Source organism: Hemiscyllium ocellatum, chromosome 8 (assembly GCF_020745735.1).
Source record: "Hemiscyllium ocellatum isolate sHemOce1 chromosome 8, sHemOce1.pat.X.cur, whole genome shotgun sequence".
In the NCBI taxonomy this organism is placed as follows: domain Eukaryota; kingdom Metazoa; phylum Chordata; class Chondrichthyes; order Orectolobiformes; family Hemiscylliidae; genus Hemiscyllium; species Hemiscyllium ocellatum.
In genome coordinates this window covers 53,715,493-53,740,830 of record NC_083408.1, presented here as the reverse complement: position 1 = coordinate 53,740,830, position 25,338 = coordinate 53,715,493, and the positions used below count along the sequence as shown (strand labels likewise).

General features: G+C 39.5%; 1 protein-coding gene across 5 annotated transcripts in view; it reads left to right on the top strand.

The window, feature by feature from the left end:
- hectd1 (HECT domain containing 1) overlaps window positions 1–25,338 on the top strand; it is an 82,465-nt gene that overhangs the window by 26,672 nt on the left and 30,455 nt on the right. For 3 of the 5 annotated variants that reach the window (XM_060829036.1, XM_060829034.1, XM_060829032.1), the window contains exons 11-23: window positions 4,787–4,925; window positions 6,482–6,652; window positions 8,853–9,075; window positions 10,211–10,474; window positions 11,837–11,913; window positions 12,942–13,076; window positions 15,143–15,289; window positions 15,377–15,471; window positions 15,549–15,654; window positions 16,122–16,277; window positions 17,007–17,146; window positions 17,857–18,180; window positions 21,048–21,214. In XM_060829036.1, the coding sequence (XP_060685019.1) occupies window positions 4,787–4,925; window positions 6,482–6,652; window positions 8,853–9,075; window positions 10,211–10,474; window positions 11,837–11,913; window positions 12,942–13,076; window positions 15,143–15,289; window positions 15,377–15,471; window positions 15,549–15,654; window positions 16,122–16,277; window positions 17,007–17,146; window positions 17,857–18,180; window positions 21,048–21,214 (2,144 nt within the window). The remainder of the gene's footprint in view (window positions 1–4,786; window positions 4,926–6,481; window positions 6,653–8,852; window positions 9,076–10,210; window positions 10,475–11,836; window positions 11,914–12,941; window positions 13,077–15,142; window positions 15,290–15,376; window positions 15,472–15,548; window positions 15,655–16,121; window positions 16,278–17,006; window positions 17,147–17,856; window positions 18,181–21,047; window positions 21,215–25,338) is intronic. The other 2 variants (XM_060829035.1, XM_060829033.1) reach the window with 1 other exon arrangement.

The window sequence follows — 25,338 nt, the reverse complement described above, 5'->3', positions numbered from 1 at the left end:
TCCCAGGGTTTAGGTGATAACTTTCAGACACCAAAATGGTGATTTCCCTTTGCCAGAATCAAATTCCATTAGCTCCATAGTCTGTAATGCACAACTATTGGTGCTTAACTAGTAGATGGCAAAGAGAAATTTTGTAAACTACTTGTAAAAGGCGAAGTGAGTATAAATAGCAGCCAGTTTTGTCACTCCAGTCAAAATATCAAGACATTTACTGTGTTTAGGTTCCACTGTGTAACGTTTGTGTTAATAAAAAAAATTGTCAATTAAATTATTTATTCTATTATAGTTCTTGGAATGTAAAATTAAGTATTTTAATTCAGATTTGCGTTTGAATTATTTGATGAAGAACATTGTGATTGGAAGCATAGGATGAAACGGGTTTCATTAAGCTAGCTTAAAAATATTCAAGGTTTGTGCGAAGATTTGTAGCTTGGGTGCTCGTTGTTGTGGTTCTGTTCGCCGAGCTGGAAGTTTTTGTTGCAAACGTTTCGTCCCCTGGCTAGGAGACATCATCAGTGCTCTGGAGCCTCCTGCGAAGCGCTTCTTTGATGTTTCTTCCGGTATTTATAGTGGTCTGTCCTTGCCCCTTCCGGGTGTCAGTTTCAGCTGTCCGCTGTAGTGGTTGGTATATTGGGTCCAGGTCGATGTGTTTGTTGATGGAGTTTGTGGATGAATGCCATGCCTCTAGGAATTCCCTGGCTGTTCTCTGTCTGGCTTGCCCTATGATAGTGGTGTTTTCCCAGTCGAATTCATGTTGCTTGTTGTCTGAGTGTGTGGCTACTAGGGATAGCTGGTCGTGTCGTTTCGTGGCTAGTTGATGTTCATGTATGCGGATTGTTAGCTGTCTTCCTGTTTGTCCTATATAGTGTTTTGTGCAGTCCTTGCATGGTATTTTGTAATGTACAAAATACCATGCAAGGACTGCACAAAACACTATATAGGACAAACAGGAAGACAGCTAACAATCCGCATACATGAACATCAACTAGCCACGAAACGACACGACCAGCTATCTCTAGTAGCCACACACTCAGACAACAAGCAACATGAATTCGACTGGGAAAACACCACTATCATAGGGCAAGCCAGACAGAGAACAGCCAGGGAATTCCTAGAGGTATGGCATTCATCCACAAACTCCATCAACAAACACATCGACCTGGACCCAATATACCAACCACAGCGGACAGCTGAAACTGACACCCGGAAGGGGCAAGGACAGACCACTATAAATACCGGAAGAAACATCAAAGAAGCGCTTCGCAGGAGGCTCCAGAGCACTGATGATGTCTCCTAGCCAGGGGACGAAACGTTTGCAACAAAAACTTCCAGCTCGGCGAACAGAACCACAATAGCTTAAAAATACTTGTGCAGAAGTCTATCTGCTGTCTTCATCAGTTAAACTATGCATTTGTATGGGGAAAAGAACAGATCATTCGCATTAACAGCAATTTCAGGTGGTCTTTGTTTCCAAAGAGAACTATGCGTACATACCCTCTATCACATCTTTTCATTCTTTAGTTGGATGTGAGTATCACTGGCAAGGTCAATGTTGCTTGTCCCCAATTGCCTTAGAGTGTTGAGCTGAAAACTGTCTTCAGGCCAGGCCAGATGAAGGCAATAGATTTCCTTCCTTAACCGTCATTGATAAACCAGATGAGTTTTTGCAACTACTTGTGATGGTGACCAAGATCTTGTTGATTCCAGATGTATTTCATTCTACATCCTGCTAGCTGTGTGGTGGGGTTTGAATGTATGACCTCCAGTCATTATTAATCCTGTTATGTTGCCATTATGGCACCATCCCCCAACGAGTTTATTGATCTGGTGAACTACATTGTGCAATGAGCCAATTTTGAAGGATTAATTGTGGTGCTAACCTAATTTGGTAATATTTAATCATCGTATCACAGAGTTTACTCCTCATTATAGTGTGATAGACTATTTATAACCTTTATCCAAGTCTCAGTACATACTACAGGTCGCAATAGTTGAGCTGAATATTCTTTGTAGCTTTCTTATGTCATTGTTGTCTGAATCCTACTCACCAGAAAAGATTGCAATTCACCCCTCTCACTGCAATGTTTTAAATTCTGAATAAAGGGTGCTGGCAGTGTTAAAATTCCTCAGTGATTTAAGTTATGTATGAATGCCCATTAAAGCAAAAACAACATCTTAGCATTTTGTAATTCTATCTGCATTCCAAAACCATATTTAAGTGTGTGGCGCAGTGGTTCCATCATTGCAAGATTGTCCAATATTTGGCCTGTGGTTCCTCATCTGACTGCCATGTGTTTGTATATTGTCAGCCAAATACCAGAACATTTCTTTAAGAAATGGAAAGCACAGTCCTATATTGTTTTGAATTTATCTTCAGATTTGTTTATTTTTATTGTGTCTGCCATTTTATCCTAACATTTATGTTTAACAGTAGAGTGGAGGTCCAGGACTGGGCCTGAGCTGCTGGGATTGGGTTGGTGACTGGGACTGTTATCAGGAATTGAGGTGGAAACACCTGGGGAAATAGCCACCACTACAAAGAAGTGAAGAAAGGAATTAAAGGGGAAAAGAGGGAGAGCAGGAAGGTGAGGTTGAAAGACAAGACTGGTAGAGACTCACTGGTCCATGTGTGCGCCATCCTTCTCATCCCAACCATAACCACCATCTATTCCCTCTAGTCTTGCCACCACCTCCCACCTACTCAACTTCTCATCAAGGCAATTCTGCCCTGTGATTTAGAATAAAATTGAAAAAATATTCCCTTGTGCAAAAAAGTTGGACTAACCTATTAAATTGCTCTTTGAATGCTTTATTCACTGAGCTTATGGCAGCTTGAAATTTATACATAAACTCCTCTGAGTCATGAGCCTGTGCCTCTCAACAAGCATTCAAGAGATTTGGTTACCAGTTGACCTAAAATAAATCTCTCACTGGCTAACACACAGAAGGCAAATCTCACAAGGCTGAAGTAAGTAGTGTTTATGTACTGGTCTCTGCATTTCCAATTTGAGCACTTCTAGTTCAAATCAGCTTTTAGCTGGAAAATATCCACAAAATGCACAGTTCAAGCAGAAATTGCTGTTTGTATTAGGAAGATACAAAGGGACTCTCCGGAAGCTTCTTATTTGGGTGTGTACTTCATGTTTTGATTCTTATAGTTCCATACTGAAATAAACACCAATATCAGCAATTATTGCAATTCAAGTACACAAATTTTAACCACACTACAACTTGTAAGATTTCATAAAGCCTCCTTTTCCCCCTCTTGGTACTCTGGTCTTTAAGTATTCCAAGAAATACTTGATTTTCTTTCCCATCATCCACTTGGAGCTGAGACCAAAAATTTACTTTGCATTTTTCACTCTAGTGGCCACTCTAACTTGTAAGGAAAGTAGATGCAACGATATTTTGGTGAAATACAGGGGAACATCGATTTATCTGAACGTGATGGACAGGTACTATTTCGCTCGGATAATCGACTGTTCGGTAAATTGATTTAAATTCCTTTCCTCTAGGGCTCGAGTTTTCAAAGTCTGCTCCCCCTTCAGGAGACTGTAGCAGCACACTGCGCACGAGACCGTGCCCCCAACCCCATCCAACACCACCCTCGGGGGGGCACCCCACCCCGGCCCCCCAACCTAGTACACACCCGCCCCCTCTCTGGGGCAGCTGGACTGGACATCAACAACAAGACTACTGCAGTTGCCTTTGTGATGTAAATCTCCCAATAGTGTGCGCACATGCGCAGTGACAGCCCCACACACAACTTTTGTACTGCAACTTTTTGACCGGTTCCACTTTTGCCCTGTGCAGGACAATGTTGGAGAGATTATCTGGGGAAGGGGGGCTTAGGGAAAATTTCTGTGTAGAACTCCAGGGAAAGTGTGGGGAGCGTGGAAGGATGGGCAGTCAGTCATTTGGTGACGGTGCCTGTATGATCACTGTTGGAAACACGTCTTTGATGTAATGTTTCCATCGGGACCTCGATCTCCTTTTGGATAATCCAATTTTCGAATAATTGGTATTTGGATAATAGAGGTTCCTCTGTACATTCATGCTCCTGTCTTCAGGTGTTTCTGAATTTTTGTTTATTAATTATTTAGGTACTGATCACAATGTAATTTATTCAAATTACCAGCATTCTGCAATGCAGTTTATAAATTGTGTAAATTAAGTTAAAATTAAACATTAGAACAACACCATATGAAGTCTTCCCTTGATTTTGCTATTTATATTGCTTTCAATTTTGGATGTAGGTTTGCTCGCTGAGCTGAAAGGTTCATTTCCAGACGTTTTGTTACCTTACTCGGTAATATCTTCAGTGGACCTCATGCGAAGCAAGACTGAAAATTCCTGCTTTCTATTTGTATGTTTGGGTTTCTTTGGACCGGTAATGATATTTCCTGTGGTGAAGTCACTTCCTGTTCATTTTCTCAGGGGGTGGTATAGGAAGACTTCACAGGAAATGACATCACTAACCCAAACGTCCAAATCCTCCTCCTGAACTACAAATCTTCTCAAAAATTGCTTTCAATATCAAAAATGATTATCATGTATAACACTGAACTCAGTTGTTGGAAATTCACTTTTACTGTGTCCATTTTTCACGTATCTATATTGAAACAAAGAACTTGCACCAAAACGCACAAAGATTGTCCAATGAATCATAAGAATGATTTATTGATGTTATCTGTCCCCAATATGAACTTAATTTTCAGGCTTGTTTTTCAGCTCAGTATCTCTATTATGCAATGGTCAATAATTATTTTCCCATTGTAATTTCTAGGAAAGCTAGTCTTGCTCTTGTTCGAAAGATGGTACACTATTGTTCTGAAGCACTTTTGAAGGAAGTATGCGATTCGGATGCAGGCCACAACTTGCCTACAGTGCTAGTAGAAATTACGGCTACAGTCCTAGATCAAGAGGTCAGACTTCATAGTAAAAATTTTAAGAGTTACTTAAGGCAGCATTTCAGTGCTGCAGCTTCTGTGTTTTATATTGAAGATCTAGTGTCTGATAACTTAGTTATACCTTGGCACCCTTTTCAAAATGCAAGCTGATAATTACAGTTGAGTCGTACTGAAACTGGTCATTTGAGGCAGCCAATTTAAAGTAAAACCTTTCTCATCTAAGTGTCTATGTGGCTGGATAGTTTTTGGAGTATGACTGATGTACAGTTGTGAAACTTCACAATATGATCATAAATTGAAGCACTAGGTACTCTGCTGCACTAGCATATTTTGAAGGCACTAATTTTGAATTTAAGAATAGCCCAATTAATATATGTAACAGCTTTCTTACAAAAGTCAGTGGCATTGTTCATTGCACTGTTTTACTGTTTTTTTTTCCACTATAGTGTGTGAGTTTTAAAACATAACATAAAGTGCAAAAATGATTACATTTGGTATTTGCACAGTATTAATGCTCCAGATGACAACAGTGAAACAACAACTAATTGTGTATGGTTTACCAAACTGTTAACACTGCTAAAATTTGATTTTTTTTTTTCTCTCTGTTGATCATCTTGTCTATTTTTTATATAGCCATTTTATCAGCGAGAAATGTTAAATTGAGATGTGACTATTGCAGATCCCCGGGCGAGGTTTTGGATAGTCTGATCGCTTGCCTCAGCTTTGTCCAGGGAAATCATTCTAAGAACATGTGATTGTGTGGTAATGACCCAATTACGTGCTCCAAAATTTGTCCAGCTCTTTTAAAATTTCTCCGTGTGTTTGTTTTAATGAAATGCTAAGTGATATTGGGGTTTATGCAGACCTTTGTTGTGTGTGAATCTTGAACATATTTATTTGAAGGCTTTCTACCAAGAAGGACCAAAACAGCGATTAATCCTTTCCTTGATCATCCCATGTATATTTCCAATTACTCCTGCAAGTTAACGATAGTGATAACTGCAGTTTATTTTCTTCTCTTACCCAAGATCGGCATTGAGACCAATCCATGTTAATTACGGTGCCACAGCTGACACCAACTGTACAACATGGCTTTCTCAGCTGTGAACTTTGGAATTCACAGTTAAAGCTCTTTGCCTCTACCTGTCTATAAAATGTCTCCTTTGATTAAATGTTAGGCCACCTTTCCTGGTATCTCATTTGGCTTTAGTCAGATTTTATTTGATGTGCTTCTGAATGGCATTTTATTATGTAAAAGTTTTATAAATGTTTGCTTGATAATTTGTGTGGATGAGTAGTAAAATCATTTTGTGCCATTTGAGAAAATTGAACCATGAGAAAGAGTGGCAACTACTTTGCAGTGGCATTTGCATTCTGTTGCAGTCATGCTTACATTCCTGTGTGTGGTTGAAACAGGGGCATTCAGTTCCAGTGTATTTTTAACTAGCTGATCACTGATAAAATTGCTTATTCTATGTTCTATATTGAAGCAGATGAATTAATCTGTATTTGAAAATTTAACAATTTAATTTTAAATTATGTTGCAGCAAACTGATATTTTTTTTATACAGGATGATGATGACGGCCACTTACTAGCTTTGCAGATCATACGGGATCTGGTAGACAAAGGAGGTGACCTATTTCTGGACCAACTTGCAAGGCTTGGTGTAATCAACAAAGTATCCACCTTGGCAGGACCATCTTCAGATGATGAAAATGAAGAGGATTGCAAGCCTGATAAGGTGTGCAGGATCTTTATTAATAACAAATTTGCATACCTGAAACAAATTTCACTTGATGTTTATTATTGCAAGATCATCATTCCTCAATGACAATGGATAAGAGTACTGCCCAACTGAACCAGTTTATTTTTTTTCTCCTGATAGTAGTGCTGTAGTTTATTTTCTGGTAATCTGCAAATTCTGTGTTTCAAGATTGTGCAAAATTCAAGTGACTAGAGCTCAGTTCCATAGAATTTACATATAATATCTGGCATCTGTGTGAAGGTTAAAAGTAACTCTAGCCATGGCACCTTTTGAACAACGTTTTAAGTGATGAATTTTTTTTATCATTTAAACCATCACCTGACATATCTGTTGACTTATGCGACAGATTATATAGAACAAAAAATGTTCTCTAGAGTTATAATCTTTCTGCATACTGAGATGTTTGCATTTCCATTTCCATCTAGTGAGGATTATGGAGTTTATATCAGAGTAAATGTTTAACTTCTACTTCTTCAACTAGAATGGTAGTTAAACTGAGGTTCACGACACTTGAGATAAGGATTTTGGAGTCTCAGACTCCAAGGCAGATTTATTTTTATAAAAACCAGCAAATTTAACTATCAGAGTGGCCTTTTATTTTCATTTCAGATGTTTATTGATTGATCTGCAATGGTGTGATTTGAACCCGTGTAACTAACACATTAGCCTTACTGTCTGGATTACTAGTCCAGTATAATGACACTGCGTTACCACCACCACTTACCTCAGGGAAAGCTGCTGAATATTTTGATGTCATCTTGCTGAGGCTGCTCTTGGATGGCTAGGGCTTGAACTCAGACTTTCTGGCCGAGAGGTAGGGACACTACCACTGCACAGCAAGAGTCCTTGGAGTAGCTGCTGTTGAACATGGACTGATTATGCCTAGCTATGCATACCCGTTAACTCTTCTCTTACTTTCTATTTGAGGATGTAAGTGTGTTTACTGAGGTATAAAGAGTGCTGCAAAAAAAGTAGCCCATGAAAGGATAATTGTTTCCTTTAGAAGTGCTATCTTTTCATCAGCTTCCACAACTCGTGTGGTCAATTACAAATAACACAAACCCATATCCTGGATATTGAGGTAGCAACATTTATAGCAGCTGGTTCTCCTGTCATGCAATAGCCAAAGCTTGTGCACGTCAGTTTAAACATGAGATATACATAAAGTGCTTACCCAAAGTATTGAGTCAAAAGTATTTGTGGAGAACAAAAAGCCTTTTATGACTGTATGGCACGGATTTTCTGTTGGGCATAATTAAAATGCTATTGTGGCAGCTATCATTAAGCCATTTGGTTCTGTATACTTCACAATCATGTATGTCAAGTAACCTGTGTGTGCAGAAATTGAACTTCTGAATTTTGTGTAGTTATGGATGAAGAAATTGTGTTAATTGTGGGTCCAGTTTACAGTGTAGCTTTTATAGTGCATTAACTTTTAAGAGGTTACTGCACAAAATTAGCTGCTTGAAATGCCTTGCATGATGATGACTATGCAAAGTTTCTGGAGTCTCTGCACCTGCCCGTATGACTGATGTGTGCAAATATGCGTGTGTGCACATCCGTTCTAAGATCTACTAATATGAACATTCACAGGCAAAAATCTAAGGCATCAAATTGGATCTCAAAAGGGACAAAGGTTGTCTAAAATTGAAACCACTTACTTTCCATAACACTATCAAGAAAGGCATATCATTTAGGTTTAGATTTGTTCTTCCATGGATGCCTCCATTCTGAAGTGAAGAGGACTCTGAACTAGTGCAACACTAAAAAGAAAAATCATCTGAGATCCGAGGTGAATATTTTGGGCAACTAACGTGTTGAGAAACTAACTCTGAAAATGTTGCTGTAAATCATAGTTTCTCACTTGGTGCCATCAATTATGTTTTTAATTGAACAGTACTGTTAAAAGTTTCTTTTGAGCATTTACCATATACTAAGTGTTAACTCTTGTTTGTAAACGCCACTCTATTTTGGTTGCAATGACGTATAACATAATAGAAATCAGTATTTGGTTTTATCTGCATTTAAACTGACTGAAGCAGTGCTGAAACAAATACTGCTGTAGTTCTGTTGATAATTGGTCAGCATTATTGTTACTGGTATCTGGGGGTTTAAGTTAGTTGTTGCAAATAAGGTGTAGATTCACATTTGTAACTGGCTGTAATTTCCTTTTTAGGATGATGAGCCTCAAGAAGATGCGAAAGAAATTCAGCAAGGCAAGCCATACCATTGGAGAGATTGGTCTATCATCAGGGGAAGGGATTGTTTATACATCTGGAGTGATGCAGCTGCCTTAGAATTGTCAAATGGTAGTAATGGATGGTTTCGATTCATTTTGGATGGGAAACTAGCTACCATGTATTCTAGTGGAAGTCCAGAAGGTGGCTCTGACAGCTCAGGTAAAGTGTGTGTATTCAATACACGTTCAAGCATGTAGGTTCCTAGATGGCTCAGTGAGCTCATGTATTGTGATTTTTGCACTGAGCCATGCACTTTACCAATTTCCCATGTTTGTTTGTCTGAGCAAAAATGTACAAGCCCATGTTGATTTAGTTTGCAAGTGTGATTTGCTGGTGAAATGTCATGTTGGCTGCTCGCTTGTATTATCAAAAACTTTACAGGGATGGACAAGGTTACATTCTCTCTTGCCTGAATTGAAGTCCTTAAAGGTGGCATTTATCTGTCTTTTGAGGATACCTTTAAAGGTTAACCCAATCTTGCATTCTCGACAGCAGGCAATTTATCCAACAGTTCTCCTAAAACAATTTTTCAGTTAAGCAGTCAGTGTGTCCTCATTTTTGTTTTGGCTGCTGGGAAGAAAATCCTGCCCTTAAACTCCTCCTTGTCAGCATGGGTAGAATAAGCTGCTACATTTAACTTCATGTGTTGCAGGACAGGGAAGAAAAAATTTAAGCAAGAGCTTCTTCATCTATCTGTTGGACCGTGCAGAACAAGCATATATGTACAGAGATTGGTCTTGCACGTGGCCCTGTGATAGTAAGGCAATAAGGTTTAAAAGTGGAGAATGACAATTGTGGAATATCAATGTTCATACCTGAGCATGAGTTGTTATTTTCCCAAAACGTGTGTGTACTAATTTACACACTGGTTTCCTTTGATTAGCCATAGGCGGTCTGGTCTTTGTCCCATGTTTCTCTAAGCTAATATTTTCACTTGTATCCAAGAAGCTGTAGCATTTTGTGAAAATAGTGGATTTTTTTTTTCTTTGTGGGAATGTTCCTGGGTTCTGCTTACTGCTGCTACTCTTACTATATTGCCACTTATTTTTAGTTGCAACTTAACTGAACATTGACTTGTTTACTTATGGACCAATGTATTGTAAACATTAAGGTGTAACATGGAGTCAACTTGTAAGACTGCTACAAAATAACAAAAATTGAGATCCTATTTTGGCATTTACAGTGCAAAGGTTTAGATAATTGATTTAACCATTATTATTAGCATGGTTTTGCTGTTTAGTGGTAATGAAGATCTGACAGCTGTGTGAAATAATTTTGTCTATCTGTGTGACAGAAAGCAGAAGTGAATTCTTGGAGAAGTTGCAACGGGCTCGAAGTCAAGTCAAACCAGCAACCACAAGCCAACCCATTCTGACTGCACCTGGGCCAACAAAACTTACTGTAGGCAACTGGTCCCTCACCTGTCTAAAGGAAGGAGAAATTGCAATACACAATTCTGATGGTCAGCAGGCCACTATATTGAAGGAGGATCTGCCTGGATTTGTGTTTGAGTCCAATCGGGGAACCAAGCATTCATTTACTGCAGAAACATCACTTGGTAAGGATGCACTTGCAATTGTTGACTGTGATATGAAAATATTTTTATCTTTCCTACATGATAACAATGATTGCAATCCTTTAACTGATCCTGTGATCATAAATGAGAGTAAACCGGTTGATGTGGTGTATATGGATTTCAGCAAGGCGTTCGATAAGGTTCCCCACAGTAGGCTATTATACTAAATGTGGAGGAATGGAATTGTGGGAGACATAGCAGTTTGGATCAGTAGTTGGCTTACTGAAAGAAAACAGAGGGTTGTAGTTGATGAAGCATGTTCATCTTGGTGTCCAGTTACTAGCGCCGTACCACAAGGGTCAGTGTTGGGTCCACTGCCGTTCATCATCATTTTTATAAATCACCTGGATGAGGGCATAGAAGGGTGAGTTAGCAAATCTGCGGACGACACTAAGGTAGGTAGAGTTCTGAATAATGATGAACAATGTAGTAGGTTGCAGAGAGATATAAGATGCAGAGCTGGGCTGAGAAGTGGCAAATGGAATTTAATGTGGACAATTGTGAGGTGATACACTTTGGACAGAGTAATCGGAATGCAGAATACTGGGCTAATGGTAGGAGTCTAGGGAGTTTGGATGAGCAGAGGGATCTTGGTGTCCGTGTACACAGATCCCTGAAAGTTGCCATCCAGATTAACAGGGTTGTTAAGAAGGCATGTGTTGGCCTTTTATTAATCCAGGGATTGAGTTCTGGAACCAGGAGCTTATGCTGCAGCTGTACAAAGCTCTGGTGCGGCCACACTTGGAATATTGTGTACAGTTCTGGTCACCGCATTATAAGAAGGATGTTCAAGCTTTGGAGAGGGTAAAGAGGAGATTTACTAGGATGTTGCCTGTTATGGAGGGAATGTCTTACGAGGAAAGGCTGAGGGCCTTGAGATTGTTCTCACTAGAGAGGAGGAGGTTGATAGGTGACTTAATAGAAACTTACAAGATAATCAGAGGGTTAGATAGGGTGGTCAGGGAGAGCCTTTTTCCAAGCATGGAGAAGGCAAACACAAGGGGGCACAACTTTAAAGTGAGGGGAGATAGGTATAAGACAGATGTCAGAGGTAATTTCTTCTTTACTCAGTAGTAAGGATATGGAATGCATTGCCTGCAATGGTAGTAGATTTGCCAAGTTAAAGTTTATTTAAATCTTCATTGGACAGGCATATGGATGTAAATGGAATAGTGTAAATGGAATAGTGTAGATGGATGGGCTTCAGATTAGTAAGACTGGGTGGCGCAACATCGAGCGCCGAAGGGCCTGTACCACGCTGTAATGTTTAAAAAAAAATGTATACATGCAATTCTTCATTAGAAGAAGAATAAATTGATTTAAAGCTTATTTTTTATTTTCAAGGATCGGAATTTGTAGCTGGCTGGACTGGTAAAAGAGGTAGAAAGCTAAAATCAAAACTGGAGAAAACTAAACAGAAGGTGAGTTTGCATTCAATTTGAAATGCAAATGAAATTATTTACTAACATGAATGATGTTGACCACTTAGGTTAGCATGAGCTTCTTTGTTAATCCGTCTCTCAATGAAGCCATTAAAATTAGGGATGCTTGAGGTAAGAATTAAACACTTGCTGATATCTTGGAGGGTTGTGAAGCTGGTTACAGGGGGTCAAGACAGTGAAGTGATTTGAAAATGAAGATGATTCAAAATGAGTCTTTGACTGCTGGAGGCAAATGTAGTTCCTCAAGTGTTTAGATGACAGGTGAACATGTCTTGGCGCAAGTTTAAATGTGGGCAGCACCTCTGTAGTTCAGTAGTAGCAGCATGTACCATCTACACAGAAGTTCACCAAGGCTCCTTTCACACCCACATCAGCTACCATCTAGAAGGACAAAGGCAGCAGATACCTGGGAACACCATCATCTGGAAGTTCCCCTTCAAGACACTGACTATCCTGACTTGGAATTATATTGCAGTTTTTTCAGTGATGGGTCAAAATCCTGAAGCTCCCTTCCTAACAGCACTGCTGATTTACCTACACCAGATGGATTGCAGTGGTTCAAGAAAGCAACTCACTGCCACTTCTCAAAGGCAAATAGAGATTAGAAATAAATTTGGCCCCAGACTCCAATGCCCTTTTTCCCATGATTTTTTTTTTAAAAACTGTGTACCAGCTACACAAGCTGGAGTTCTGGGTTTCAGTCTTTCAGTGACACTAGAGTCACTGAGGCAGAAACCACGTGGCTAACACATTCCGAAAGCTGGTCACACTGCAAGTTAAAGGCAAACAGGAAGATAGAGAATGGCTGACCACCATGCAGCTCTTGAACAGTTAGTTTGCAGATCGAACAGTGATCAACTTGCCTGACTGACTATGTTTCCTGTTAGTAAATTCTCTTTTCGTGCTGTTACTCCCAATACCCAGGTCCTTTTACCTCATGTAGTAATTACTTAATTAAATAGGAATATATTATTTTGAAAGACTTTTTAACCAATTTTTCTTTGCAGGTTAGAACCATGGCCAGAGATTTATATGATGATCATTTTAAGGCTGTGGAAAGTATGCCTCGAGGTGTGGTGGTCACATTGCGTAACATAGCAACGCAACTTGAGAGTGCATGGGAGCTTCATGCTAACAGACAAGTAAGTAAAATTCATATGTGGATTTAAGATTAACTGGCTTCTGTAATAGTATTTAGTATTAAATATTGCTATTGCTTTCCAGAGCATTTTAATTGAAATCCAAACCTAATTCAGGTATCTATCAAATTTTGCTGTTAGGAGTTTTGCCAGTCTATCTAAATGCATGCTGTACTGTAAAAGCATCCATAGGATATTGATAATGGGATGTCTGTTTCAGGGTGGGGCTTGTGTGATCAGTTCCTCTAAGCTTAGCAACTAATTGATTAAAATCTCCTGATGAAGGGCTTATGCCCAAAACGGCAGTTCTCTTCCTCCTCGGATGCTGCCTGATCTGTGTTTTTCCAGCATCACACACTCTACTCTGTCCAGTATCTGCTGTTTTCACTTTCTCCTAAAATGTGACCAATAGATCAGTAATATGAATCCCCTTTATGGTCAGTACCCAGTATGCTCCGCTCTGGGACTCTAAATTCTCCTGATAGCAACAGCAATCTGGCTAACTTATTGCAATTAGAAGGCTGTTGTGAATAAATTATGTTGAGTATTCTGAACAACTGTGAAGACTCTACTATGATGAAGTTGTCATTTCTTGTTCTTTTGTGTCTTTGTAAGGAACATTCAGAGGAAGTAGAGAGATTGAAATAGTGGATGAGGAATTGAATTTGCATGTCTCAATGGAAAGAGACATTCTTAATTTTTTTGGATCCTCCACTTCTTGCCCTACAAGTTTTCCCAAAAGGGAATTGCACGGTGTAGGGCTGCATTCTTCTTTCATAACAAATACAGTGGTACAGTTTCATCAGAGTTTTAGTATAATGTGTGAAGAGAGATAAGAAAAGCAGCTGTGTAAAATGAGACTTTGAGTAGGATGAAAGCGTGCAAAGATATCTATGAAGGACTACTTGAAAGTCAAGACGAGGGGAACATTGAAGGTAACTTTGCCTCAAATTTCAGAATCTCAACACCAGGTTATAGTCCAACAGGTTTAATTGGAAGCACACTAGTTTTCGGAGCGACGCTCCTTCAGGTGATAGTGAAGGGCTTGATCGTAACACAGAATTTGTAGCAAAAATTTAGTGTGATGTAACTGAAATTATACATTGAAAAATTTGATTGTCTGTTCAGCCTTCCATCTGTTAGAATGCAGTGATAGTTACACTTTCATGTGTAAATCACCACAAAACCTTTTTTTTTTAAAGTTGCCTTCTCGGGTTAGGGATTAACAATGATGATAGCTAGACAATATGTTGAAGATGTTGGCCCCCCTGTGTTCTGTCTCTGCCATGATGTTTAGATTGATTCTAATCTAAAAAGTGAGATAATGGAGTTTTACATAAATTCATGCAGTTTTTGAGCTCCGAGTTCCACATGAATCCATGCAGATTTTGAGCAAAGTACAATGTAACTCTGCAAGTACAAATTCATTGCCTCAAATTGTTTATGATAAGCCCTCTAATAGCTATTGCTGGAGTAATCTAACAGTGAATCGCAGGCATGCTAAGTTTGCATATTTGAAAAATTCAGGTATGTCATTTTAACATAGCCAAAAGGGTAATGGTTGAATTGGTAAGAATTTCCTTGACCACTCATGTTCTGCTGTAGTGGGATATCGTATTATCTATATAGTACGTCCCTCTTTCAGAAGCATTATCACATCTTGGTTGATGAACTTGCATTTTTCCTGAATCCCACAGAGCTTTGCAGACACTGTTCTTCTGACTGAGTTTTCCAAATTGTTGCAAACTTGTATTTTTGGTGTGCTACCTCTTCTAAGCTGCTGCAGACATTTAAATCCTGCAGAAGTATTGAGGTTATTGCTGCACACATTCTGATAAAGACTATGTTGATGACTAGTTCTTGTCATATTCAGACTATTTGTCCAATCTTGTAAACTCCAGCATGTCAGAATGTTCCTTAGCAAGTGAAAATGATGTGTGTCTCTTTTTATACTTGAGGTTGCCCAGATGAAAAGTTGGAATTATAATATTACTGATTTTTTGCAAAGATAAACATTTGCAGAATGGTGAACATTTCAAGATGAAAAGATGATGCATTTTGTTTTCCAGGGTGTAGATGGAGAGGCTACATGGAGGGATCTAATGAAAACTGCCTTGGAAAACTTGATTGTACTATTAAAGGATGAAAACACCATATCGCCCTATGAGATGTGCAGCAGTGGGCTGGTACAAGCACTACTTACGGTCCTCAACAATGTTAGTATGAGTTTGTGAAAGAGCCCTTGTTTGTTGTGGATCTGCTTTGTTATTTGCAAACTTCACTTATTTTATTTCACTCTGTAGAATGTGGACTTAGATGTGAAGCAAGATTGTAGCCAACTAATGGAGCGAATAAATGTTTTCAAAACTGCATTCAGTGAAAATGAAGATGAAGAAAGGTAGATGGAGCTTTTCTTAAGAAATGTTTATTTTGTAAACAATTTATTTTAATTTTGTAACAGCATTTTCTTTTTAGTCAGCCAGCTGTTGCCCTTGTTCGAAAGCTCATAGCAGTGTTAGAATCTATTGAGAGGCTGCCTCTGCATCTGTATGATACCCCTGGCTCTTCATATAACTTGCAGGTATGAGAGAGAATATTTAATGATGAATTCTATTCTTTTGTTTCCCTCCAGCACTGGATGTATTTGTCTGTTCATCTAGTATTTTGAAGTTACTCCTTGATATTTCTAGAGTTGCACATTTTTTGTGATTGGTGTTTTTGTTCTTAAATACCAAAGGAATAATATTTATTCGCTATAAGCAATCCTGATGGCCAAATCTGTAACTCATTTGACTTGGCATGTGGCCTTAAGTGCAAAATGTCCTGGTAAAACTGTTAATCTGCTCACTGTATGGAGACTGAAAAAGTCTAGGACTATTTGACATTTCAGATTTTGTACAGATTCTCTTCTGCTTCAAGTTCCCACCTGACATTAGCTATTACTTTTTAAGCAAAGTTTGTATCTTAATTCAAATTTTGTAGGTAGTCATGTGGACATTTGTTGCATTTAACTTTGAAGTTTAGGTGCAATTCTACTAATCTTTTTAGTCTGCTTTTCCGCCTGTCAAGATCCTGACGAGAAGGCTGAGGTTTAGATTGGAACGTGCTCCTGGAGAAACGTCATTGATAGACAGAACTGGAAGAATGCTGAAAATGGAACCATTGGCCACTGTTGAATCCTTGGAGCAGTATCTTCTTAAAATGGTAAATAAACTGATGTAATGACTCAAAGTCCCAAGTACTGAGTCTTAAGAGTTGTCCAGCATGGAAACAGACCTTTTAGTTCAACTCATCCAGGCCAACTAATATCTTGAATTAATCTAATCTCATTTGCCAGCATTTGGCCGTACATCACCAAATCCTTTCTGTTCATATACCCATCAGATGCCTTTCAAATTTTGTAATCCTACCTGCCTTCTCTACTTCCTCTGGCAGCTCATTCCATAGATGCAGCACTGTTTGCAAGGAAAAGTTGTCCCTTGGGTCCCTTTTATATCTTTGCCCTGTCACCTTAAAGCTATACCCTGTAATTTTGGACTCCCTTACCTCGGGAAAAGACCTTAGTTATTCACCCAATCGATACCCCTAATGAGTTTATAGATCTCTCTCTGCTGTCATCCCTCCATCTCTGATGTTCCAGGGAAAATAACCCCAGCCTATTTAACCTCTCTCTATAGTTCAAACCCTCCAATGCCAACAACATCCTTGTAAATCTTTTCTACACCCTTTCAAGTTTAACAACATCTTTGCTGTCGCAAGGAGACCAGAATTGAACGCAATATTCGAAAAGGGGCCTAATCAATGCCTTGTACAGCTGCAACATAACCACGGAATTCCTATACTCTGTACTGGCCAATAATCTCTTAAAAGGATATTAAAGAATAAGTGAAAATGTAACAAACATGGGTTCTAACTTCAACTTTTTTGGTGCAGGTGGCAAAACAGTGGTATGATTTTGACAGAGCAACATTTGTCTTTGTGCGTAAACTACGTGAAGGACAAATATTTACTTTTCGGCACCAGCATAATTTTGATGAAAATGGAATAATATACTGGATTGGGACAAATGCAAAGTAAGATAAACTATGGTTTTCTGAAATTGATGCATTTTCTTAAAAAAATCCTTTAAATATTTCATAAATATATATGTGGAAAATCTCAGTTCTTGAGTTAACCAGTTGTAACATCAGTTGTTTACTTGGGGAAGATTTGTTCACTGAATAATTTTTGTACAGAGTGCCTCAAATGTTTTCTGCATTTGACCATTTTCCTTCACCGTAATCCAAGAAAGAAAAGGTTACTTGTAAAGCTGTTTTGAGTTTGAGACACTGGCTACATGATTTCCTGTGCTCCTTGCATCTGTACCTGACTTAAGGCTTATGTTGGAGATTCTATGTAATAGTCCTACATCTTTCAGTTTTGCAACAATGAGCAAGAGTAACTCTTACTGCACTGTTCGGAAACCTCCATCCAAGTTGTGATTTATAGCTGATGCAAATTGTATCCATCATTTGGATTATATCTTGCAGTATGCTGTACAATTGGCAGCAGCTGCTATGTCTCACGGCCGGTATATTTGCTTTTGAGTGAAGGTATTTACTGCAGCTGAGGTAATCGATTTGAAGTATATTAAGTAAATTATAGGAGAATAATTTTCAGAGTCATGGAGGTGATACAACATAAGTAACATGGGTAACGGGAGTAATTATCTGTCAATAATATAACCACAATTATAAGATTTTTGATGAATTTCTTATTTAAGAATCCTAATGTTAAATTGCAGAACTGCGTATGAGTGGGTGAATCCTGCAGCTTATGGCTTGGTGGTTGTAACCTCTTCGGAAGGGAGGAATTTACCATATGGACGATTGGAAGATATTTTAAGTCGTGACAGCTCAGCCCTTAATTGTCACACGAATGATGATAAGAATGCTTGGTTTGCGATTGATCTTGGTCTTTGGGTGATCCCGTCAGCATATACTTTACGACATGCACGTGGTTATGGTCGGTCTGCCCTGCGGAACTGGGTTTTTCAAGTTTCCAAAGATGGACAAAACTGGACAACTCTCTACACTCATGTGGATGATTGCAGCTTGAATGAACCAGGGTAAGTCAGCAGAATTAGGAAAAATTACAATCAAACACTACTATAATATAGAGAAATGGAAAATGCAACTCCAGTTTTGATGAATTACATAGATATATAAAGCAAAACCAGTACATTGACACAACTCTCTACTGATGTTTATCCTCTACATTGACTGTATCCAAATAGGATGATGCAATAATTAGTGGCACAGGTCACTGGGCTCTCCAAGCTCTCTCCACTATTCGATAATACAGTGGCTGATCTGATTTTCACCTTGACTCTGCATTCCCACTTAAAAGATTCCTTATCTCTACTTTAAATTGCCAATTTTTAAAAAAATCTGTGACCCCTTAAAGAGAAATCCTTTCCACAAGCAGTTTAAGTTCCCTGAGAATCTTGTATGTTTCACTCAAACCATCATTTACCCTTTTGAATTCCAATGCATACAGCTCTGGTTTGTCCTGCTTTTCCTCATAAAATAGCCTGCCCACTACATATGTGAACCAAACTTTCTTAGAAATTCATCCAACGCATGTGCACCCTTTTAAATAAGGTGGCCAATACTTCAGCTGTGCTCCTTGCTGGTATTGGCCAATGTTTCCCTCAACTTTTATTTTAGAAAAAAGCACTCTTTGCTCTCCTAATTACTTGCTGTGCCTTCAACTACCTTTCTTGCAATTGATGCATAAGGACATACAGATTTCTCTGTATTTCCAAATGGTGCAATCTCTCACCATTCGCACAAAAAAATCTTGTCAAAATATACAAGTTCCCATTTGTCCTAATTTTCACTCCATTTGCAGATCTTTTGTCCCTACCTATGTCCCTTTTGTAGCAGCCTTTATGCTATTCTCACCATTTAATCTCCTGATGGTGGAAAATTGCCCAGCCATGTCCGGATAACAAAAATGGTGGACAAATCCAACTTGGCCAACTACAGTCACGTCAACTGGCAAGACTCACACCTATCATAATGGAAGATGATTCTTGGAAACCAGTGAATCCCTCTCAATATTACTGCAGGAATTTCTCTGAAAAGCTCCAGATCCAACCATTTTTAGCTGTTTCTTCAATGATTTTTCCCCTTCATTGACTGCAACTGTTCAGATACTGAAGCAATCACTGCCTGCATGCGGCATTACCATTTCTGAATTCCCCCACATCATTATTAGTAGGTCTGAGGCCTGGAATTCTGTCTTGCATAACGCGTCATCTGACACTCCAGCCTGTCAACTATTTCCAAGGCACAAGTCCACCAACCGAGTCCAAATCGCATGCCGTACTGTAACTATAGTCACTGTTTCTTCTCAGTAATTTGGTTAAAATTCTCAAACTCTCTCCCCTGCCCATAGTTGTACTTGTATCACTTAGATTGCAACAGTTCAAGATGGTGGTGGTACACTGTTAAGGATGGGCATAGATGCTAGCATTGGTAGTGATGCATGCGTCCACAAATGAATGCAATGCATCCTGTTTAATGTGGAGTCTTTAATTATTGGAAGCAGCTTGTCACATAATTTTAACAGCTGTATCAAATTGTCCCTTCATTTGCTTCTTTGTCCCTTCACTCAACAGATCTTGTTTTTTTGGAAGCCTGTTTTAGGTATTGCTTTAGTGATACACTTATATCACTTCTTATTAATATTTCTTGCGTATTAGTGGACTAGTGAATTTGTGCTTTGTTTCTGTTTTCATCATTCCTTTCCAATAGTTTGCAGCCGAAAGCATCTCCCTGCCCTAGTGGACTTTGTATGGAAGTACATCTTGACTTTCATATTCTATGCTCAATAGTCCATTTTTTTTTTAAACTGTTTAAACCCTTGAGAAATTACTCTCAATGACTTATCTTGTGATCTTAAAGCCTCAAAACTCTCTCTTCTTGCACTTTACCTGGTATTCCCTCATTTGGCAAAGCGTTTTCTAACTCCAAAATGTGCAACCACGTGTACGGAGATTGTTTTCAGCTGTTCTATTGCCTAGCTTCTGATGCCACCATACTTGACACTAATCTGAATTTTCCATGCTCCGTGCTCCACAGATCCTTTCACATCCCTCCAACATTCCACCTCTAATTGGACATCCCTGCCAGGACAGTTTCCTGCTCTCTATCAACCCTGTCCACCTTCATGCTTTACACCCAGTTCACCTCTATAATGATAAGTGATCTTGTTACTGGATTGGTACCTTAATTGTTTAAGAATCTAAAATCTGAAGCATGGGTACTTTTAACTTGGAGGGATTTACAATGCTATTGAAATTATAAGTGGCTATAGATAAGGTAACATTCAAAGGATAAAGATTGTCGATTAAACCTGGAGGGTTATGATCGACAGAGTGAAAGATGAAAATACGAATGAAGTGTTAAACTTAAATTGAACAGTATGGAAGATCTGATATTGCCCTGATATCGAGGCGTTCCTGGAAACCTCCAGATTTTAAGTTGTTTTTTCTGGTCCCTTTGCTTTGCTCAAAAATGAACTCGAGCCCTGTACCTTCTGTACCAGATCTCTAATCAAATACTCTTCTGAAAGCAAACATTTTAAAAACAAATTTTCGCAGACTTGAATCTTAATATTTAATTTGCCATTATATAATTAAATGACCCTCTTAAATGCTTCATATTTCTGACACTGATTTAATGATGATGTAGCCACCTTTTTGAATGCATCAGTTTAAAAACTTTCCAGCAGTATGAAGAACTAGTGTGGATCCTAAAACTTGTTTTTTACACTCAATGGTCAATTTTAGATTTATATGAATTGAATAATCAGATTGATGGATAACACTGATTGAAAGACTTAACATTTTTGGAAAGGTGTCGTTTTTGAATTGAACTGGCTAAATGTCTTGATAATCCTTGACCCGATTTAAAATGCATGTTCTAGGTCTACAGCAACATGGCCTTTGGATCCTCCAAAGGATGAGAAACAGGGATGGAGACATATTCGAATTAAACAAATGGGGAAAAATGCCAGTGGGCAGACTCATTACCTCTCTCTCTCTGGATTTGAATTGTACGGGACAGTCTCTGGTGTATGCGAAGACCAGCTAGGTGAGACAATTACTGTAAAGCATTAACAATTTGAATTATTTTGAATGCATTACAGTTTTACAAATTAAATTGAAGGTGAATTGAATAAATTATCATTGTCCTGTTAAGTTCAATATTATTTTAAAATGTACTTGGAACTCTGATCAAAGCATCAGTTTGAAGACATCTGTTTGTCTATATAATCTTGTTACCGTGGGAGAGAGGTTGCAGCAATTAATTGAATTGGGTTGGCAGTTTTAATACCTTTCCTCACGGTATTTCATAGATAAAGCCAATTACTGTTTGAGGTGCAGAAACAAAAGCAATGTGACTAAGGGAACACAGCCAACCGGGATGCTTCTGACCATTCAGTTTCTGACCATTCATGAAAGAAGCGAAAGGCCATGCATTTGAAGATTTAAGGGTCAGAAAGCCTTTTGTGTAACACTGTGCTGTTGGTGATCGTACAGGTCATTCTGCTATAATGTCTGTTTCATTAATGCAAAATCACTAACTCGATTGACAAATTCGGGACGCTGTTTCTCAAGCATGAACTTTTTAAATCATGTTGGCTGTTATGCCAACATGTCAAGCGCTGTTTCCAAAGTGCAATTTTTCTATAATGCGCAGTTGCACAAGAACGCCACCATTGAGCTATAGAAGGGCTACCTGTATCTGGAGAAACTCTGGCTAAGTGGGAAAAATTTTGAAGTACACAGGGAGCTTTGAATTCATGTTGGGGATATGAGCATCTAATGAAAGCCAAGAGTGTTTGTGACATGCTATGTATCTCTTTTTAAAAAAAAATGCAGCACCCAGTGGGATAGTTTTGTAAGGCAGACTTAAGTTGCTTCACTTAATGCAGAAGGAATTAAGTGGAGATGATCTTTTGAGAAGTTAAAAATCAGACAACACCAGGTTCTAATCCATTCTAATTTGCAAGTACAAGTTTCCAGAGCGCTACTCCTTCATCAGGTGTCTGTGGAGCAGGACCATAGGACACAGAATTTATAGCAAATGTGATATCTTGAGCAAACCTCGACTGCTGTTAAGTCTTTCGTCTTTTCAAATGGATTGCAGGTTTCAGTTCCCTAAATGCAAGACCCAGAACTACTTGTAAGTCACATTCTCAAGGTAACTTAAGGTTTTTTTAAAAAATTGACTTCTCAACTCAGTGCATTAAAAGTGTGAGGTTAGAATCTGTCTGTATCAAGAACCAGTCTGACTCTGGATTTGTTTCCAAAGTGGAATTTATAAAATATGACATGGATTGACTGCCTGCAGATTGTGTGCTTTTTGAGTACAATAGAATGTATCTGCAAATATAAAGTCAAACCATAGACGTGTTTGTGTGTGTCTCATTCATGTGGGTGCATGCTTGGTAAAGGGTGTATTGTGAGAGTGTGTATTGTATAGTGGGGCCATCTGTAGTGTGACATGAACCTTCGGTCCCGGTTGAGGCCATCCTCATGGGTACCGAACTTTGCTATCACCCTCTGCTCAGCCACTCTGCGTTTTTGCGTATCCCGAAGTCCACGTTGGAGGGTGGTCACCTGAAAATCCGGCTGAATGCCCCTGACTGCTGAAGTGTTCCCCAACTGGAAGGGAACACCCCTGTCTGCCGAATGTTGTGCGGTGTCCATTCATCTGTTGTGTAGTGCCTGCTAGTCTCGCTAATGTTCCATGCCTCGGGGCATCCTTGCCTGCATGTATGAGAGAAACAGCATTGACTGAGTCACATGAGTACCTGCCACATACGCTACTCACCATGTATGTGGCAAGAACTCGTGATTCTGCCAGTGTTGTCTATCTCTGTCACTGCAGGTGAGGATGCTCCAAAGCATGGTACATTGGTGACACCAAGCAGGCGCTATGACAACGAATGAGTGGGCACTGCACAATACTCTCCTTGTTAGGGAACACTTCAACAGCCAGGGACGTTCAGTCTCAGATCTTCGGGTGACCACCCTCTAAGGCGGATTTTGGGATACACAACAATGCAGAGTGGCCAAGCAGAGGCTGATAGCCAAGTTTGGTATCCATGAGGATGGCCTCAACCTGCACATAATCTGTAGGCAGTCAATCAATATCATATTTTTAAAAATCCTACTTTGGCAGTAGAACCATTCTGACTCGAGATTGGGATAAAGACAGACTCTAACCTCACACATTTAATGCATCGTCTGACCTGAGATGTCACCTTTTTTAAAATAAAACCTTAAGTTTACTGGTGGCACAGTGGTTAGCACTGCTGCCTCACAGTGCCAGAGACCCGAGTTCAATTCCTGCCTCAGGCAACTTGTCTGTGTGGAGTTTGCACATTCTCCCTGTGTCTGCGTGGGTTTCCTCCGGGTGCTCCGGTTTCCTCCCACAGTCCAAAAATGTGCAGGTTAGGTGAATTGGCCATGCTAAATTGCCCGTAGTGTTAGATGAAGAATGGGTCTGGGTGGGTTGCTCTTCGGAGGGTCGGTGTGGACTTGTTGGGCCGAAGGGCCTGTTTCCACACTAAGTAATTTAATCTAATCTTAACTCGAGAGTGTGATTTAAAAGAAGTTCTGGGATTTTCATATTTATGAACCGAAACCTACAACCCATTCTAAAAGCTGAAAGGCTTAACAGCAATCTAGGTTGTTCAACATATCATTTCAGTTGCATGACACTGTGATCTTATGCTATAAATTCCGTGTCTTATGATCCTACCCCAAGAATTACCTGATGAAGGAGCAGCATTCTGAACGCTAGTGCTTCCAAATAAACCTGTTGGACTATAACGTGGTGTTGTGATTTTTTTTTAAACTTTGTCCACCTCAGTCTATCAGAAGTGTTCGAACAAAAGGACCTCTTCACCTGAAATGTTAACTTGGCTTTTTGTCAACAATGCTGCCTCACCTACCAGGTATTTCAGATTTTCACCCACACATTTTGCTTTTGTACCTTTTTTCTTTAATTTTAGAAAGTAGAACATAGAAAAGCACAGCACAGAACAGGCCCTTTGGCCCATGTTGTGCAGAGGATTAATCCTAATGTAAAATAAACTAACTTAACCTACGCACCTCTCAATTCACTGCTATCCATGTACATGTCCAGCATTCGCTTAAATGTCCCTAATGACCCTACTTCCACCACCGCTGTCAACGCATTCCATGCCTTCACAACTCTCTGCATCAAGAACCTTCCTCTGATGCACCCGCTATACCTCTCTCCTTGTATCTTAAAACTGTGACCCCTCGTGCCAGTCAGTCCTGCCCTGCGGAGAAGTCTCTGGCTATTGACTCTATCCATTCCTCATTTTCTTGTGTATGTCGATCAGGTCACGTCTTCCTTCTCCTTCAGAGAGAAAAGTCCAAGCTTAGTCAACCTCTGTTCATAAGGCAAGCCCTCCAATCGAGACAGTATCCTGGTAAACCTTCTTTGCACCCTCTCCAAAGCCCCTGTATCTTTCCTATAGTAGGACAATCAGAACTGGACACAATATTCCAAGCCTGGTCTCACCTGGGATTTATAGAGCTGTAGCAAAACTTCATGGCTCTTCAACTCGATCCCCCTGTTAACAAAAGCCAAAACACCATATGCTTTCTTAACAACCCTATCGACTGGTTGCAACTTTGAGGGATCCATCTACTTGAACACCATGATCCCTCTGTTCCTCCACACTGCCAAGAAACCTGTCTTTAATCCTATATTCAGCATTTGAGTTTGACCTTCCAAAATGCATCACTTCGCATTTATCCAGGTTGAACTCCATTTGCCATTTCTCAGCCCAACTCCTGTCTGTCATGCTGCAACCTACAATAGCTCTCGATACTATTGACGCTACCTCCAACTTTTGTGTCATCTGCAAATTTACTAACCCACCCCTCGACCTCCTCATCCAAATCACTTATAAAAACTACAAAGAGCAGAGGCCCAAGAACAGAGCCCTTCGGGACCCAACTCAACACTGACCTCCAGGCAGAATACTTTGCATCTACAACCACTCTCTGCCTTCTGAGTCCAGATAGCCAAATCTCCCGTATCCTATACTTCCTGACTTTATGAATGAGCCTACCATGGGGGACCCTAGCAAATGCCTTGCTGAAGTCCATATACACCACATCCACTGCTCGACCTTCAATCTGTCTTGACATCTCCTTGAAGAACTCTAA